Source organism: Stegastes partitus, unplaced genomic scaffold, assembly GCF_000690725.1.
Source record: "Stegastes partitus isolate 25-593 unplaced genomic scaffold, Stegastes_partitus-1.0.2 Scaffold707, whole genome shotgun sequence".
Taxonomy (NCBI): Eukaryota; Metazoa; Chordata; class Actinopteri; family Pomacentridae; genus Stegastes; species Stegastes partitus.
This window is the reverse complement of record NW_007578438.1, coordinates 145,814-160,437: the sequence shown is the minus strand read 5'-3', so window position 1 is coordinate 160,437 and position 14,624 is coordinate 145,814. Positions and strand designations below refer to the sequence as shown.

At 48.1% G+C, this 14,624-nt stretch overlaps 1 protein-coding gene across 1 annotated transcript in view; it reads left to right on the top strand.

Moving 5' to 3' along the window:
• The first annotated feature begins 522 nt into the window (after positions 1–522).
• The window catches only part of LOC103364000 (neural-cadherin), a 93,116-nt gene continuing 79,014 nt past the window's right edge, over positions 523–14,624 (top strand). Inside the window, exon 1 of the mRNA XM_008290993.1 lies at positions 523–1,522. Within this exon, the coding sequence (XP_008289215.1) occupies positions 523–1,522 (1,000 nt within the window). The remainder of the gene's footprint in view (positions 1,523–14,624) is intronic.

Sequence of the window (14,624 nt, the reverse complement as noted above, 5' to 3'; positions counted from 1 at the left end):
CTCTACTGAGTCCGTATTGGTCGGATCCAGATGGGAGAATGAACATTTCGGCGGCTCTCTGGCTGCAGAAGGAACGAGCGGTTTTCCTCCCATCAGCAGCCCTGCGCGCTCAGAGCTGGCTGATGTGTCACACGCTGCGTGCGCACAGGCTCAGTCGCCGTGAAGAGGTCTGAGGCAGAGGCTCTCCTGACCATCGCAGGGTGGGGTTCACCGAGGAGCTCCGTCCCCGTGCGCCGCCACGCCCCCGCGCTTGGCGCTGTCCGGAGCTGTGGTGCTGAACGCTGGCTACGAGCACCACAAACTGCCTGCAGCGCAGTGGACGGGCTGCGCGCCGCCGAGCTGCATGGAGCCCAGAGAGGATCTCCCAGGATGAGAAAGCTCAAAGTTCACAGGGCTCTCCTGGAAGGACCGCGCCGCGGAAAACTATGAAGGAAACGTTGCTCCAGTGTCTCTCCTTCCTGTTTTAATGATTTTTGACCCTCCTCCCCTGAGTCGCTTGGAGGTACATAACTTGCCACCAACATGATCTGGGGGGTTCTGTTATGCTGCCTTGTGACGCCGGCTGCTGGATACCAAGCACAGGAGCGACCAGCTTTCTTTCACGGGCATGTTTTTGAGAACTCACCAGCGGCTTCTAAAGTCAACGGACTGAGCATTCCGGTGAGGCGCATCAACGCGGAAAAATGGTGCCCGGTCTCCGGGATGCACTTCAAACTGTATGGAAATGGCAGCGAAGATTTCCGCGCCTTCGCCCACCACAAACGGGGAAATATATTGCTGAAAACTTCCAGGGTTTTAGACCGAGAGGCTCGCTCAGAATACCTGCTGAGCATCGGTCTGTGCTGCCAGACCTGCGCCCGGGAGTCGGTGCTCTCCGAGGCTGCGTCGGTCAAAGTGGACGTTTTGGATACCAACGATCACGAGCCGACTTTTCGCAGTGCAGACAGCGTCCACATAAGTTTAGATGACACCACCGCTCTTCGCAGCGTAGTTTACAGGCTGGAGGCTGTCGACGCAGACAGCGGGAAGAACGCAGAGTTGACGTACATCTCCAGCCCCAGGAACGGCAGCTTCTATGTGGTCCCGAAAACAGGCGAAGTTTTGCTGGTCGACTCCATCCTGGGGCTCCCGTCTCAGGTCACGTTCTATGTGTACGCCAGAGACCACGGGTGGCCCCCCCTGACCAGCAGGTCTGTGTTGGTGACCATCGCTCCACAGCGCTGGGCGACGCGTCCTGCTGAGCTGGGGGGGTCAGCGCGGGCAGGACGCGCGCCGCGGGCGTTACTTGACCCTGGCACAGTGGTTTCCCTCAACGTGTCTGAAGACGCCGGCATCGGCTCGGTCATAACGAGCCTGACTCCCACCAGGTTCCAGTCAGCCGGCTATGAGCTGCTGTACCCGGAGTCAGACAGCTCCCCGGTGACCGTGGGCCGCGACACTGGAGATATCACCATCGCCCGGAGGCTGGACAGGGAGGCAGAGCCGTTCGTGGAGCTCACTGTTAAGATTCAGGATAAACGAGGTGTGTAGAAAATTCCTCCATTAATCCGCACTTAAGGGCCCAGCCTCCCCCATACCCTCCCCCCTCCCTCCCCCATTCCTCTTACCCAGTAATTATTTGCATTGTGCTGGTCGTGATGCCCTCCTCTAATGGAAGGCTGCACATTACATGTAAAACCACCATCTGGACACCTCACCCTTCACCAGTGGACCCCCACCACCCCCACCCCCCAGCAGGCCTCCATCACATCCAGCCAGTGTAGCTGCAGGCTCATTCCACAGGTGTGCCTCCTTATCCATCCGCATACCTGAAATATATGCCCCACAGTAAGGGCACATGCAGCCCGGAGATACCCCCAGCGCTCTCTGATATTTGTCCAATTTATTCTGAAATGCAAAAAATATTCAGATGATTGTTTGGACAGTCGGAGCTCATTTGTAGCACGGAGCAGGAGATGAGTTTTGAATTTTATGCGACTGGTTGGAGTTACGTCCTTGATTGACGTAGTTTGGGACTGTGAAGTTGTTTTCAGAGCTAATCCTTGCAGAGAGGCAAACCACTGCGACCCTCTCTCTCTCTCATCTACTGGCATTACCCCTCTAATCCTCCTCTCATTCACTCAGGGATTTTGAAGTAGCACTGCCACAGTCAGGAAGCCTCTCGCTCACTTGGAGGGAAAGGTGAAACGTGGCAGATATTCAAGGTTTTGCTTTGTTTGTTGCTTCCTGCAAAAGTTCCACTTCAAGTTTAAAAGCAAGGAAGACAAAAAAACAGGGAATCAAAATGATTTGCTTTGTAATTGAGCCTCACGGTGTGCAGGAAACAGTGTGCACTGTTTTCATTTGAATTGCCTGCTGCTGCTACATTGCACAGCATGCTCTAGATTGTAATTGCATGCCTGATTGGGACACATTCTTGCAAAAGGGTGTCTGGAGGTTTTCAGAGAGAGAGCAAAAATAGTCAGAAATCTGAGGTGTTCCTTTTCTTTTTCCTCCCCTTCTCCTTCATAGATGCGGAACAGAATTCAGCCGCTCTAGTCTGACAGATATTCAGATACCTTCCTCCATTTTACCTCTCTCACCTGCAAAACTCTCCTCTCCTGATCAAAGGCACGGCATGTCCTTTATCCTGCGACTACAGCTTTCCAGACAGAATCCTGACGGGCGTCTGGGAGGACAGGCCTTTCTTCTGCTTGTCTCGCTCCCAATCCTTGCGTACACGTCTCTCTGATAGAATGAGTCCATTTTTTTGCTGTGTTTCTTAATTATTTTTAGAGGTTTCATCTAATCTCCCATGTGATTCCGCATGTGGGCTCGCTTGGATGTTGCAATAAATTTGCACCATGGCTCATTTACAAAGGAGTCAGCTGACGGGCACATCAGAGGGAGGAAGAGTCGATGCTTTGTGTGCGCGCCTCTGTCTTTGTCGGTGTTTGTTTGCATGCAAGTGTGAGGCTGCATGGTCATATGAAACCTGACCCCAGGTACGATAACAGCGGCTTTAATGAGGTCCCGTGTGTTGCATCATCTCGACTTATTTCACTGCGGTGAACTCTCTGTAGCACAGAGCTGTCCGTGTGCTGACAGTCACCTGCTGAATGTCAAACAGAAAGCGCAGTCAGGCAGCAGCCTTTAGAACAGTTCAAACAACATTCCAGTCAGCAGCATCGGCCGCTAACCTTAAAAACATTGACGGACGTATTCACAAACATGGGCTGGACAAAATAATTGGTACACTGGAACACAAACCAGTGCAGCGGCATGAAAAAAACATGGCTTCAGGAACCGATCCCAGAGCTGAGACTGTTTCTCAGAGGCAGCCACGGCGGTGAAGTTCGGCCTGTGCCTTTGCAATGGTACAAGGAGTTCTCTGCAGCGTCACTGCAAAGGTCCCACTTTGTTTCATCTGGTCCTCAACGTGTGCATGCCGTCGCTTTCATTCCAACACGGATCATGAAGACGTCCAGCCTCTGGTCCTGCTGCTTCCACGGTTTTATGGCAGCTTCTGTTAGCGTTCCCGCCATGTTCTGCCTCTGCTGGAGCATTTAGACGTGTGTGATGAGTTTTCTGTTTGGGAGCTCCAGCCTGATGTTTGCTCTCCTGCATTATTCCAGGAACACACAGGTTTCAGCCTATGTGGGGAAAAGGAAAGAACACTTATTAAGCGGTGGAGGCAGATTTACTAAACGTATAGTGAGTGCGTTCATTAACTTGTTAATGTGGGCATGAAATGCTAATCACACTGGTACGAGGCTTTCTTATGTTAATACGCTTTCTGTGGGCACAGTGTTATGACTGCAGCCATCACAAGAGCTGTTATTAGTGCTGTTCCAATGGAGATTAAAAAGTCGGGTTTGACAGTTAGATATCTCCGATAAATTATTCTGGCACGCTGCAGATGAGAGCGCCGAGGAACAGCAGCTCTGGATTACTCTCCGTATGGGGTCCATTTTCACTTTCCTGAGAGAGAGCTCACCAGCGGTCGACTGACGCCTTCTGATTATCAGCAATAAGGGCGACAGATAATCGATATTCACAACTGATGTGCATTTGCTGTGAAAATTAAACTCTTGGTGTCAAAATGTAGAAGAACACAAGCTCCGGTTCAGAACAGAGAGAAATGCCTTTGTTGTGTTTTCAGGTGTTTAATTAAAGGAGAACTTCTCAGCATTCATCTGTGGGTGTTGACAGGCTATTGCTGGTAATAAGTCCGATAATGCTGTGGGCGGGACGCTGCCGGAGAAGACGGAGTGGTGACTACAGATAGAGGGCGTCACGGCCAATGTGCTGCATTTTAAACTAAAACTCTCATATTCAGGAAACTAATGAAAGTCTGTCATGTCCACTTTGCAAAGACGGTTCATTTCACCAGAACTTGTGGTTCTGGCTCGATCTGAAAAGGACCTTTTCAGTGTCTTTAAATGCAGCTGAGAAAGGAGACTCTGTCTGTCTGTACAGCGACGATGTAAAGACAGACAGGTGACATGAATGAACTTCTACCTTCTCGCTGAGGGATGACTTCACATGAATGTACAGAACAGATGCTGCTTTTACCTCCAGACTTTGTGGGACAACTCTGTGGTTCCTGCCCGTTAACGTGTTCGGTTCTGTTATCTGACAACAAAAACAGAAAAGGACATGGATGGACGAGCTTTATGGGAGTTCAGCTGCATCACAACGGACTTCATGTGAGCACAGAGAGAAGCAGATTGATGTAAACGCCGGCTGAGCTCAGGTTTCTAACCCGTCCTGTCTTTGATTTAAACTGCCTCTAAGTTCCCACCAGCTCTGGCAGTCCTGTGGTATTCCAGTTTCCACAGAGCTCTGACTTGTCTGCATACGATCTAAGCTAACAGTCGCGTTAGCCACATTAGCTGCAGACACATCAAGGCTTCTGTTGTCATGGTGACATTAAAATAAAAACGATGGAGTGAGTCTTCAGTTTGTCAGGTGATGGCAGTGCAGGGAGACTGTTGGGTTCACTCTTGCAGCCAACAGCAGAACATTTGGTGAGCTTTGTGAGTAAATCTGGAGGCAGGTGCTCTTTGTGAATGCTTCACCTGGAAGCAGCTGGCAGCGACGGGGAAGGATCACACACAGACAGCGACCGGCATCCTCACTGGTTTGTAAAGCTGGAGGAAGGGCAGAAGTAAACATCTTCATGTGGTGGCAGCTTTTACTTTACACCTCAAATAAAAATAGATTGTGGGACCATATGGGAGCTTCAGGACGATGAGTCAGTGCTGAAACATGGCTGAGTGGAGCAACGGAGGAGTTTCGGTTAAACACCAGCGACTGACTGATTATCGGCCCGCTCGCTCGTCGGATTCAATATTTAACATTTTTCCATCCTATCTGCTGAATATATTGAACTGTGTTTTAATTATAGAACCGTGTTGTAGCTCATCAATATGTTTCAGTACCGGGGCAGAGAACTGGGCCTCAGTTTGGCATCCAGGAAGATATACAGACCTCCACACACCCAATGCTGTTGTTTCTCATTGTTATGAATACGATTAAAATAATTTACCATAACTCTGCTATATGCTGCTGCTGCTATCCACGTCTCATATAATTAGACATCATTGCGATTGATTTCTGCAGTAATTTGCTCCGTTAATGCAATCACGCACCACGTTGTCACATCTGACTTCTTCCATCCTTTAACCAGTTTGGCCCAGTTCATCCCTGTGAGCTAATATCCTGATATTGTACATCGCCATCGCAGCGCTCTGATTCATTACACCACTTAGTTTTTCATTACGCAGCCAAAGTAAGGAATTACTTTCTCTTTGCTAAAGCAAAACAAACATTTTCACATCATTTCTTTTCTTGCAATTATCCTAAAACTTTCTTTAACTTCATGAGCAGAAATTGCGTCGTCTCATCAGACGGTTTGGAGTCGACGTAGATGCATTTAGGGGTCATTACATTACAGAGAGGCTTTAATCAGGACTGACTGAACGCACAGAGACGGGATTTCAAGACCTCCTGACAAACCTCCTCCCACAGCGATGCATCAGATTTAGCACCGTAGTACCACCTTGTTTATTTAAGAAGTTTGTTCTCGCTCCGGGCCCGATGAAAGCACTCCTCCGTTCTCCTTGACAATCCCCCGGCTAATACTGGAGAAATATTCACCTTCTAAACTTCAGTACACCAAAAATCCCTCGAGAAAACACTGATATTTTTGTGACATAGCCGCTGTGTATCAAACCAGCAGCATGAGAGGAAAAAAAGAGAAAAGGTAAAAGCAATGGAAGTAGGCCATGACTCATGACTCACAGAAACGGGTTATATGGTGTTGTTTTGAGGAGAGGCAGTGAGGGATCTCTGCAGCTCTTCCTCTAAAGGATTTTCGCTGGCCCACAGAGGACGTCACTTTGGATTTGTGGTGGGGAATTTTTTGCTTCTGGTTGTCCCACCCGAAGAATCGCTTCCTTTGCGCCCGAGTAGGAAACTGTTAATGGTATCTGACGGGTTGGGAGAAGTATTGAACAAGTGGTGCAGTCCTGTGTGAGCTGAAGTGGGGGATATCGGAGTGGTTTCTCCCTCCTCTCCGCGAGGTGTCTGTGGGCAGGGTGGCATTCAGTTTGTGGTAATCACCTCTCCTCAGCCGGCTTGATTTTTTATTTTTCCAGGGAACCTTCTCCTGCACTCTCTCTTCCGCCTTCGTCTCTCTTCCTGTCTCATTGTCAGCATCTCGCCTCACGCTGTCTTTAATCCAATTTCCCCCTTTCCTACTTGCCCCCCACACCCCCGACCATATTTGCATATTCCCCTTGTGATGTGAAATGAATTGAGAAGAGACCCGATCTCATTTTTGTTTGTAATTTGTGACTGAGGGGCTGTTTGTTTAAGTAGAAAACAATTTCACAAAAAGCTGTCTGCATTTATTAAATTTAGTAAAAAAAAAAAAAAAAGAAAGAAAAGAAAAGAAAAGCCGGTGGTGGTGAAGCTCTATTTTCCTGCCACTGTGTGCGGCTGCATGTTCGCTATACATGAGGATTATTTCCCATCTGCATACATCAGTGTGTGGATGTGCCTGGTGTCAGTCATGTGCTGCTCCGTGTTGTGATGGCCTTTCAGTGTCCACGCTCCAACCCCGCAGCACACATTCTCAGATTTGTTGTTTTCTGACGACATGTTTTGGAGCTGCAACGCGCCTGCAGCATCAGATTTCTGCTCTGTGGTCTCAGATATCAAATGGATGTGTCTAAACAACATCCCCGCTGTCCTCTCTCCTCTCTACAGTCCTAGCATGTATCTGGAGCCACGTAGGAGGGACGGTGGCGTGTTGTGCGTATTGTGCCGCGGATTTTATTTTATTTTTTTTAAAGATGGGATTAGGCAGGAAGAGCAGGAGCGGGGAGAGGAAGGAAACGGCTCTCTGTACATGTAGAAGGAATATTTAAAGTAATGCTGCTATCAGGGGCAGAGAAAGGTCAGGACAAGCAGCGACGCCGAGGGCTCGGTCACAGACAAACGACTTCAGATCAGAGAGCTAAGCGAGGCAGAGGTGAGAAGCCTGACGAGGAGAGAGACGGCGGACAGAGATGGAAGGAGAGCGTGAATACATGCCGAGATTGTTTCTTTCTCTTTTTTTTTTTGGTTTGTTTTTTCCAGCTGCCCGTGTACGCCTCAACGAAAATAAGTAAAGGGCAGCCAGATGAGAGACAGGGAGTTGTATACCGCTGATGAGAGGTCAGCTTGGTGAAAAATAATTGTCAGATGGTTAGAGGGCAGAAGTGAGAAAGTGTTGGGGTGGCAGGAGGGGAATGAGGTGTGCATGTAGTCCAGCCTGTAGTGCCGAGTGGATGGCTACGGGGCAGGAGGGGGGTGGGAAAAAAACAGCACTGTACAGCTGCGAAAAGGGCAACGTGTGCTCGTATTTGTCTGGAGATTGTTTGGGGGGCAAATGGAAGGAGGATAAGAAGAAAAGTATGACCTGCCCTTTGGATGGCGTGAAGAGAGAGAGAGAGAGACAGGAAGACAGAATACGGTGTGTTGCAGCAAATAGGGATGGTCAGGTCGACTTTTTCTCTCTCAATACTGACTCCAATACTTCAAGTCAAGGTGTCTGCCAACACCGATCCCACAACACTGCTCTCTTTAACACAAAATTAAACTAAGTGTGAACACTTTTATGGGAAGGCAGCCCGAGGCCCGAGAGTTCTCCGACAAGTCCTCCGTCTGAAGCAGCACAACGAGCCGTCCGTCCACTTTACATACATCCATACATCCCATTGTATGTTTTGGGATAAAAATAACCGTACTCTGTTGAGGTCAGGGGTCCAACGGGGAAGCGAGCACTGTGATTAAAATGGATAAGCCACTCAGCTGGACCTAGCCGGGCTGCTTTGCTGCACAATCCAAAGCCTCTGCAAAACTTGACATTTGGAGTGTGGTCGGCTGCTGCTGCTGTTGTTTCTCTCCACCACGACAGCAGGAGGACGAAGCTGACGGAAAGGCAAGCTCATACCTACAACCAATGAGTCCGAATCTACGCACCCAGGTTGGCCATGTCCGAGGTGTTCATGACTCATCCGTACCCCCGACATCCTCCCTCTGCAGACGTTGTGGCTCCGTGACACTGACAACAGTCACAACTCATACAGTCGTGTGTCTTCCTGATTTGCTGATGCTGTCGGGTATCGTGGTGGGTTAGGGTTAGGGTTAGGGTGGGAACGTCTCCGGGGAATCCTGGCTGACTAAAACCTGAGCCGGCAGCCCATCCTGACTTAATGATCGCAGAAAAAACACATTTTATGATAACGGCAGCGACAGCAGCTGCACTTAGTACGAGTCAGTCATGTCTAGTCGATACCTGATCTGCTGTTAAGGTCACCATTGACCTGAACATAAGACCAGACTGGTGAGTCCGTGCTGGTGCTGCATGATGTCCTGCTGTAGCTGCAGGGTGGTCACAGCGCAGCGTGCACACGTGCAACAGGAACATTACAGGAATGACCTGAAACAAATCAGGCTAAAGTTGTTTTGTTTTTTTTAACTTCATACTAAAAGAAATATGCACGATTCTTATTGTTCACGACCACTCTGCAAATCAGTCTGATAGAAACCAGGCTGAAGGAGGTCTGGAGTTATTTTTACATGTATTTACAATATACAGAGTTTGTTGGCGTGCAGGCTCTGAGTCCCACAGTGAACAGGATCTTCTAGCAAAAGAGAAACGCAGTGTTGCTGGTAGGGTTCCTCATTGGCTTCATGATTAACTGACTGACTGATTAACTGATTGATTGACTGATTAACTGATTGATTGACTGACTGACTAACTGACTGATTGATTGACTGACTGCAATACTGACATTTAAAATGTGCTTTTCTTTAAGAAGACCAGGTGCACAGACAGCAGCGCCTGCAGATGAACTCAGTTGGTTAGAACTTGGGTACATCTGACGTTAGAACATCTCATTTCACTCTTTCAGGTGTACCTTGTGGTCACACACCTGTCTGAGCTGCTGAGGGGAGACTAGAGGCTTCTCTGTGCAGCTGCAGCTCGCATCTCCTGCAGCCTGCATGTGTGGCGTTCAGGAACATCTGTAAACTGTAGCGTCTGTTGGTAAATAGATATTCAGCCAATGGGGTGGTTTTTAGTTTTTTGTCTCCTGCAGATGTTTTAAATTCAAGTGAAAAAGAACATGTTCTTCTTAAAGTCTTAGTTTGATGCTACGGTTTGTAGACGAGCAGGAATGTAGACCAACATGGACGCGTAGCAGAACCGAGCCACATCTGAACGCCATCCAGAGCAACACAAAGCTGTTTCGCAAGTCTTACACCATATGAGAAAGGCTGCCAATGGGTTCTGCTGAAAACACAGTAAAGAGGGAGTGATGCATTTTAAAAGTCTGTTTTTGTTTCTAATCTTGAAGCAGAGCCCCGACCACACCACCCTGCTCATCCTGCAGCGGTTCATTCTGTCCAAATGGACTCGTTCAAGTCATCTGCTGGAACTTCCTGTCTGTTTCCACACTGCAGCATATACTGCAGGAAAATACAACCACAGTGTACGTTTGTTTTATTGCATCCTACCACAAGAACCGGAGGAAGACGAGAGATTTGTTGTTCACTGAAGCCGTTTTTAAATCAAGTGGGTAAAAATACAATTAGAGCCACAGAAACTGAATGTATGTGTCTGATTTCTGTTAATGCACAGCTCCCAGGCAGAAAGCTCAGCGTTCAGCCGCCGCTGTCACACCAGTTGGTTGTGTGCTGCTGCAGGAGATGCGAGTGGCGCATGTGGCCCAGCGCTGCGAGGACAGTCAGGGCGACAGGGAGTTTTTATGCAGCCAAGGGTCTGCATTATTGATGCCCATTACCACAGACATGGTCAACTCCAGACTTTGCACGGAGGCAGGCGCTGTCAGGTAAATGTCTCGCTGACCTCCAGTAGCACAGATTCCCAGAATGCCTCTGTGCAACCCGATGTCTACCTGTGTGATAAATGAGCACGGCTCGCACAATGTACCGGCAGCTTATCGCCAGCAGAGAAGGTTTAGTTTTATTAAATCTATTCCATGATGCGCTGACACCGGCTCAGCGGGACACAAAGGTTTCAGTTTGAGGGTTTGTTGACATAATTTAATCATCTGCTATTGTGTTTGCTGTGATTGCCCAAATGTGGAAAGATTTGTAATGAACACGGTGACGTTTTAGTTCGCTGGCTGGCTGCCTCGCTCCCCTCCACACCTGCCAGTTCCTCTGTCCAGCTCAAACTTCTTGTTTTTTGGCTCCATTTTTTGCATGCCGGGCAGCCTCTCCGTGGCATTTCCCCAGAGAGCCCGATTGATTTTGTGGTATTGATTAACTAGGAGCAGTTTTGCTCCCAGTCACAAAACATCACTTTAAACAACAATTTATATGTCGCAGAATAGGTTGTGACAGACTGTTGCTGATGGTTCACAAACTTGCGGAGAGGTAGGTGTGTGATTGAGTCCACGGGCTGATAGAACTGTCCTGAAGCACGCTAATGAATCAGCCTCTCAGACAAGCCCGCCTATAGGCGAGAATGAACAAGGGAAGATTGCAGCTAGCACTGGGTTATGTCATGGGAATTCAATGCTTGTGCTTATTTATCTATTTGGTCTTGAATTTCTCAACCTTTTGTACCCAAAGGTCCAATTAACTGAGCATAACAATGGTTGCAAACCCTGTTCTCGGTGGCCCAAGGAGGCGCCGATAAACACACAGGACAGACAGAACTCTGAAAGCTTTGCTGGCTGAAGTGTGAACAAGGAGACTTTTAATGCAGTGGAAAAGAAAAAAGATCACATGGCTGGCCAAGTTGCCTAGTGAGATGTTTTGACATGCCATGAACTTTGCTTTGCAGTAAAGCGCACAAATTGCAGAAATTGCAGTAATTGCGGGACACCAATTTGCACAGTGAGAGTGTGGCTTTTGTTGAACAGATGAAAATGACTGCCGTGCAAAAAAGAGATGGTGGAAACGCAGCAGAAGACTCTTGCTAAATTTTAGTCTGGCTGGCGATCAAAAAGACTGTGTAGAAGGCGAGGGAATTGAGGCTCTCGGATTAGAAAATGTGTTTGAAGATGATGTCCATCTCACGGTTCGTTTATTTAATCAATTCCAGGAAACAGAGCGATAGTGTACGACTCCATCACGGTGAGGACGGCTGATTACAGCAGCAGGTGTCTTTGATGCCCAGAAAACGTAGTTCCTTTAAGGGCAGACGAGCATCGTCTCAGGCTGCGTAGACAGTTTTAAAACGAGATTTGTGTTTGAGCGAGCGGCGGATGTATGGAAAGATATGCAAAGACAGTAAAAAGCACAAAGGAAGAAACACAAAGAGCGCTTGTGTTCATGCTTGTTTTGTGATCTGACTCATACCAGAGCTTTTGTTATTTTCTCCCATCTGTATCCTTTCTGTTATATCTGTTTCAAACTTGGCTCGTGTGTGTGTGTGTGTGTGTGTGTGTGTGTGTGTGTTTCTTTAACTGTGTTCCAGCTACCAATTTGTGTCTGTTCTCACCGGAACCAGTGAACGTGCATGACTGTCTCTCCATCTTGCTTTCTTTCTGCCTCGACAGTGCAGGGCTTAATTCCGCGGACTAATCAGACCATATGGTCTCAACAGTCTTATGATGTGCCGAGAAGGATGTGATGGGATGCTGCCGTGTCGTTAGCAGCGCCAGCCGTGCCGTGGAATCAGAGAGAGATGCGCCTCTGCCACGCATTAAGGATCAAGACCTGGAACTAAGTTTGCTGCAGCTTTTACAACCCCATTTATTCCAAATGAAACAAAGGAAATGAAAGCGAGAGAAAAAAGGGAAGCGACACTTTAAAGTTCTTCTGTGAGTTTCCTTCGCAGCCAGAGCTGATGTCTGTTGATCCGACTGTGTCCACAGTTCGGCGTGCCATTTATTACAAGTTATCGACTCATAATTAGGCGTGCCCTTTATGCCCTGACACCGCAGCTGCTGTTTGATCGCGTAATTTCAATAATTAATTGTATGAATGTGCGGTAACTTGGTTTTGATGGATATCTCCGACTGAGAAATGGCTGCGTCTGTCAGAGACTAAATTGAGGATCTGTCCCTAAATGTGCGGTTAGCCTGATGAATAATTGTGTGTTCAACGTTACAAATGAGTCCGCTTGTCTTAATATTTGGACTGAGTGTGAGATTACCATATATTTACACTAAGTCCCAGTGATGGAGCACCACTTTTTAGTAATATTAATATGAGATCATGCTTATCCAGTGTGAACATGTGAACATTATCACAGATTTGAGGCATTAACGTTGATTAATGCGTCTCTTTACAACACGCAGCGTGTTTGCTTTAATCATAGATTTCCGTTGTTAGCGTAGCTGCGACGGCACACATCGTGATAAATGGTGACGAGGTGGGGGACTTCAACACTCGGCTTCTCTCGACCACAGTGGGTGATAAACATTGATCTTGTTTAATCTTGCTGGCCTGCTGCTAATGACGGGAGATGATGGTCCACATAGGACAGACTGCTCACTGGATTAGATCTCTAAATGAGGACTTTATCCGCATCCTCTCTGACTGTCCCCCATTACCAATAAGCCCGAATGCAGTCACATGCTGAGCTACACATTAATGCATGTGACTAGTGTGGCGTGTGCATGCGTACGTGCACTGCAGACAACGGGAAAAGCGATCTTGTGTGTGTTTAGTCGATGTGCATCTGCTGTGCAGCATTTGCATTGGAGCGGCTCAGGACCGGCCTCGTTCTGCTGCTGGACTTCCACAGAATTGCATTTGCAATGTTCAACACATTATTGTGTCTTTGCACAATAGCAGATAGTGATAGGGTGTTCCCAGAATGCCTCCTGCTCTGGTGTTCTAAACAAGCAGAGCCCAGGTCTGGTTTCAGTGATAGATTAATGCTGTCTCACCCGCACACTGAGGCTTGTTTTCCCATTAAACCTGCGCGGCTGCTTCTGTTGCTTCTGCCTGGCGCTGCTCTTCTGTTTGCGTTTGTGTGTGCTGGCATCGGCTGTGTGTGTGTGTGTGTGTGTTTGCCTATACACGGGTTTCTATGGGAAGATATCGAAGGCGCTCCACGGACCACCCCCATCAATCACCAACTCAGAAGAAAATGGAGAGAAGGGTGGAAGATGGAACGAGAGATGGAGGTCACCACCAGAAGCAGCATCCGGAGAGAAGGAGAGGAGCCGACAGAGGAAAGTGGATGAATGGATGGAGCAGTCGGTGCTGGCTCTGATTGAGCTGGGTAGTGTAGTTTATATCCTTTAGAGATAAGGCCGGGGAGCAGCGCTCAGCAGCTTCCTCCCCCTGTAGCTTGAACTGAGCGTGATAATAAGAAAGCGTGAATGGGGCAAATTGAATTAATGCTGCGGCACACCATAAAAGCCCTAACTATAATGCATTTTAAAATCCTATAATGAGGAGAGAGCTAAAATAATTTCACACCCCAGTGAAGAAGATGGCCCTCTAACAGATTTTGGGCCTGGCTGACACTGCCAGGGCTTTTGTCATTTAATGTGACTCTAGGTGCTATGTCGGAGCGATACTTACTCTTACTTCCTGGGTTTACTGCAGCATGAGGCAAACTTTGTGAACGAACCGTTCAGATTCCTGCAACACATGCGGGCCTTAATCAAAGCTGGGGAGCGGCTGCCTGCCTGCTGATGTCTCACTTAGGTCAGGTTTACAGTCTCGGGGTAAAACAGAGATGCAGAGAGGGCACATCTGCCACGAAAGCACTCCCTCATTACTCTCCATTAACGGCCCATTCAGTGGTGGGGACAGAACCAGGAGTTGGACCCCATCCCGCTTGTGTCCACATGCTTATACATGCACAGGGAGGAAAAAATAAAAAACTGGACAGATGTGTGCTTTCATATGAACGTGCACACAGACAGAAACACACATCCTCTCAGATATCCCTCCCTCATCACCGGAGTCGCATAAAGCTGAAATTACCTCTCCATCATCAAACCGCGGGGCGAGAGAGAGAGAGAGAGAGAGAGAGATAGCTCTGTGACACACAGTAACACTAACAGACGGCCGCTGATAGAGACTAATGACCAAATGAAAGCCTCGCCTATGAATAGTGCACCTTTCTGGCCAGAATGGAACGGAGGAGAGCACCA